At 37.3% G+C, this 4,994-nt stretch overlaps 1 protein-coding gene across 1 annotated transcript in view; it reads left to right on the forward strand.

The window, feature by feature from the left end:
• Positions 1–4,779, forward strand: part of zdhhc12a (zDHHC palmitoyltransferase 12a) — a 7,061-nt gene extending 2,282 nt beyond the window's left edge. Inside the window, exons 4-5 of the mRNA XM_014014607.1 lie at positions 1,711–1,877; positions 4,121–4,779. Of these exons, the coding sequence (XP_013870061.1) occupies positions 1,711–1,877; positions 4,121–4,436 (483 nt within the window). The 3' untranslated portion in view covers positions 4,437–4,779. The remainder of the gene's footprint in view (positions 1–1,710; positions 1,878–4,120) is intronic.
• Positions 4,780–4,994: the final 215 nt, after the last annotated feature.

Below are 4,994 nucleotides of genomic sequence, written 5' to 3' on the forward strand. Positions count from 1 at the left end.
AAGCGCGTCCACCATAGACTTTGTATGTAAACCTGCTGCTCCTGACGCTGAAATCCCGTTTGGTGTGAACGCACTATTAGACTTAAGAGTGATTCTCTTAAGAATCACTCTTAAGTCTAAAGTTAGTCTTAAGAGTGATTAAGACTCTTAAGTCTTAATCTTAAGACTTAAGATTAAGTCTTAAGTCTTAAGATTAAGACTTAAGTCTTAAGTTAAGACTTAAGACTTAACTTAAGTCTTCTGTTAAGACTGCTCCAGAGGACTCTTAAGTGTTTAAGAGTTGCCACTAGGGGTTTGATATGAACTGAGGAGACAGAGAACACAGCTGTCCTCCTCCCCACCTGACTGTTATTCTCAGTTATAAGATGGAAAACAGGTTTAATCATGAATACAAAAGAAACAAAAAGTGTGAGATAGAATAAAGAAAGATAAGTAAAAGAAAAAAAACCACTATACTCATGATATATAATAATTATATAATCTATACTATATAATCATTCAACCACAATTAAATTCATTCTATCTAAGAGGCACAATTCATATGGATAGTATTTATTTTTAATATAACAAGCTGGAATGAAAACAAGCAAAAATGAAATAAAAGTAACAACTTTCTACTTCTTGCCTTTTTTTAATGTAAGAAGTAGAAGTAAAAAGTACGCTGAAAAATAATTACTCAAGTAAAGTACAGATACCCAAAAATTCTACTTAAGCACAGTAACAAAGTATTTGTACTTAGTTACTTTACAACTCTGGGTAAAAGTCTAGCTAAAATTAACAAAGGAGTAACTAAAAGTATCAAAATGACAAAAGTATCAAATGGCTAGCTGAAGGTATCAAAAGGTTGGCTTAGAGGCTAAAAATAGCAAAAAAGATGACTCAAAGCTAAAGTAGCAAGAGGTTAGTTAAAAATATCAAAAGTAAGCTAAAAGTCAAATAAGGCTTGGGAAGGTAAATGTCACAAAAGCAGTAAAAAGTTTAGCTAAAAGTAAAAAGAAATACAAGCTAAAAGTATCAGGGGGTCTGCTAAAAGCTAAAGATTACAAAGGGCGATCTAAAGCTAGCTAACAGAAGCGTAAGAAAGATATATCTATACGATTTTAAACAAAAATATTTTTGAAGGAATTGAAGCAACGGCTAGTTAAAAGCTAGATGTACCACAAGCTAAAAGGAGAAAATAGCTTGAAAATAAATGTAGCAAGATATTAGATGAAATCTAAATATCAAAAAAAGGTAGCAAAATGCCAAATGTAATGTTAATAAAGAGTAAATAAAGCAAAAGACTAGCTAAAAACTAAATGTAGCACTAGCTAAAAGGAGCAAAAATGCTAGCTTGAAGATACATGTAGCAAAATGTTTGTAGCCAAAGACTAGCTAAGAGCTACATGATGGAAAAGTGAAATATTTGTAAATAAAGTTTAATATTTTGAAAAGTATAAAAGTGACACAAACTAAACGTCACAGCATTCTTTTCTTGAGTGAGCTGAATGTTTTGATTTATGATCGACTAAAACAGTAGAAAGTATTCAGAAGCAAAAAGAAAGAATGCTGAATCAGCGTTCAAAGAATAATTGGCGTCACAAGTTTTGGCGACTTTTTGTTTTGTGGGTCGAAAGCTAAAAATAGTTTAACCCTGCAGTCGATGATCAGCTACAGGTCGGTACAGATCTCCTAAAGACCGCTCTGTGTTCTTGTTTTTGTCCCGAGCAGCAGCCAATGAGAGCGAAGCACTGCCAGACGTGTAAACACTGCATCCGGCGCTACGACCATCACTGTCCCTGGATCGAGAACTGCGTCGGGGAGAGGAACCACCGCTGGTTCGTGGTCTACCTGCTGGTCCAGCTGCTGGCCCTGCTGTGGGCCCTTCACATCGCTCTGTACGTCCGCTGACCTCCTCTGACTCTGGAGATAAAAGTCTTTATCTGCTGAGAAATGAATATTTGTGGCCTCAGTCATGAGTCAAAGTGCTCCTGTCAGCTGAATTAGGTAACCCTTTGGAGAGCTTGTGTAAGCAGGAGTTGTAACATGTTGCTCAAGAACACTTTGATATTTTCAGAGTCCAGATGTGAAACATTTCAGCTGAAGGTTGATGACTCAAACGCACCTCTTGGAAATCAGAGTGTTAGTGGAGCAGAAATATTATTAAAGGGATCCCCGATTAGTTGTAACATTAGACTTTATTTGATAAACATATATATTAACTGTAAAAAAAAAACTGTAAAAATACTGTAGGCTGTTTAGTTTGATCATTTTTTAACTAAAAGTTAAAAAATATATTTTAACACGGACAGGGCCATTTTATTTACACACAAAGCATTCTGGGTAAATGATGACGTGGATAGGTCCTCGGTGCGAGGCTGCTAGCGAGCTATATCCACCCTGAAGGTTAATCTTGGACAATATCTGATGATCGACTCTTTTAAATGAAACCAGAGAGCGTTGACAGAGAGGAGAAGGTAGAAATGACTCAGCCTGGAACTGAAAATATGGATGGAGGACCTCAGTTTAGCTTGTTTGTTGCGCTAGCACTGAGCTAATACATAAAAGGCAATATAGCGTCAGCGCTAGCGCAAAAGCTAACAGGCTAAGCTGAGGTTCTTCTTCCATGAAGCAGCTCTGTTGTCCTCCATCTATATTTTCAGTTCCAGGCTGAGTCATTTCTACCTTCTCCTCTCTGTCAACGCTCTCTGGTTTCATTTAAAAGAGTCGATCATCAGATATTGTCCAAGATTAACCTTCAGGGTGGATATAGCTCGCTAGCAGCCTCGCACCGAGGACCTATCCACGTCATCATTTACCCAGAATGCTTTGTGTGTAAATAAAATGGCCCCGTCCGTGTTAAAATATATTTTTAAAAATTTACAAAACTAAACAGCCCACAGTATTTGTTACAACTAATCATGGATCCCTTTAAAAAATCAATTTGCTGTTCATTAAAAAAGTCTATAGAGACCTGTAGCTTTGAGCTATGTTTAGCTCTTAGCTAGCCTTTTGCTACATTTTATTCTTAGTTTTTTTGCTGCTTTTTATCCTGCGTTACATCTAGCTTTTAGCTAGCCGTTTCCATCATTTAGTCTTTAAATTAGCCTTTTGTTACGTTTAGATTTTAGGTAGATTTTTAATAGTCAACATCTTTCCTCATTTAGCTTCTTGCTTGCCTTTTTCACTTTTTTGCTAGTGCTACAATTAGCTTTAAGCTAGCCTTATGCTCCTTTTACTTTCTGGATAGCCTTTTCCATCATGTAGCTCTTAGCTAGTCTTTTGCTACAAACATTTTTGCTACATGTACTTCAAGCTAGCATTTTTGCTCCTTTTAGCTAGTGCTACATTTAGTTTTTAGCTATTCTTTTGATTTATTTACTCTTTATTAGCATTACATTTGGCATTTTGCTACCTTTATTGATATTTAGGTTTCATCTAATATCTTGCTACATTTATTTTCAAGCTATTTTCTCCTTTTAGCTTGTGGTACATCTAGCTTTTAACTAGCCTTTTGCTAAATTTAGCATTTAAATAACCTTTTGTTTCATTTAGTTTTTAATAAGCGTTTTGATACCTTTAGCGCTTATCTACTTTTTTAAATCTTTTTTTTATTTAAGCAAACCTCATTTAGCTTCTAGCTTATGTTTTTCTCCTTTTAACTGGTAAAACTCTAATTTAAAAGGCGGTGGGCGATGTGCATTCTTTCACGTTCTGAAGGTTTTTACAGTTTAACTAAGTTAGATGTTTAACAGTCTGCTGATCTCAGAGTCTCAAACAATCTGATTTATTTTTGAGGTTTGAAATTTAAAATCAATATTAAATCTTCAACCGGAGCCAGAGACAGATTTGATCACGACTCGCTTTGTTTAAAGGAGACCAGACTGATAGATGTAAACAAAGATAACATTTTCAACCTCTTTCAGTTTAAATTGTAAACATGACAAACTGAGGTTTGCTAAAATCAATGACGTTATCACATGCAGCTGTTTGTCTGTTAGCAAAATATCTCATGAACACTTCCCAGAAGGTAATCATTTGACCTGTTCAAGATGGCTGCCACAGCTAACCGAACTTTGCCATAACTCGGTGAGTTTTACAAACACTGAGCTAAAACTTCTTTTGTTCCGTTCTGTTTCAGGTCGGGGATTTCTCCGAGCGTTTCGTGGGAGCCGTGGTTCAGAGCCAACGGGTTTCTCCTGGCGGCGCTGGTCGTCGTGGGGGCCTTCTCCGGGAACGTGGCTCTCCTGCTGGGCTGCCACCTCTACCTGATCTCCATCAACTGCACCACCTGGGAGTTCATGTCCCGCCACCGGATCTCGTACCTGAGGAACTTCAGGGCGGAGGAGAACCCGTTCGACCGCGGACTTCTCTGCAACCTGTGGGACTTCTTTTGTATCTGCAGGACGGTCATGTGGGAGCAGGTTTACCAGAAGAACACCCCGAACACTGTCTGAACTCACAGGGACCAGACGGTATCAGCAAAACATTCGTCTGTTAGCAAAACGTTTCATGAACCACTGGACGAAATAACCACTGGCTGTCTCTCTAAACTTCAACAAATTCAAGATGGCCGCCACGGTACGCTTTCAACGAAGACAAAAAGCAACAACTCAATCAGTTTTACAAATACTGAGCTAAAGGCTTTTGTGGTAGTAGCCGAAACTGATCCCCAACACAATCTGAGAGCAAACAGATTGCACAAGATGTTCTTTAAAGGAATCCTCGATTAGTTGTAACATTAGACTTTATTTAATAAACATATATTTTAACTGTAAAATAAAGACTGTAAAAATACCATAGGCTATTTAGTTTTTATAATTTTTAAACTAAAAGTTTAAAAATATATTACACGGACGGAGCCATTTTATTTACACACAAAGCATTCTGGGTAAATGATGACGTGGATAGGTCCTCGGTGCGAGGCTGCTAGCGAGCTATATCCACCCTGAAGGTTAATCTTGGACAATATCTGATGATCGACTCTTTTAAATGAAACCAGAGAGCGTTGACAG

This window comes from Austrofundulus limnaeus, unplaced genomic scaffold (genome assembly GCF_001266775.1).
Source record: "Austrofundulus limnaeus strain Quisiro unplaced genomic scaffold, Austrofundulus_limnaeus-1.0 Scaffold117, whole genome shotgun sequence".
Lineage (NCBI taxonomy): Eukaryota > Metazoa > Chordata > Actinopteri > Cyprinodontiformes > Rivulidae > Austrofundulus > Austrofundulus limnaeus.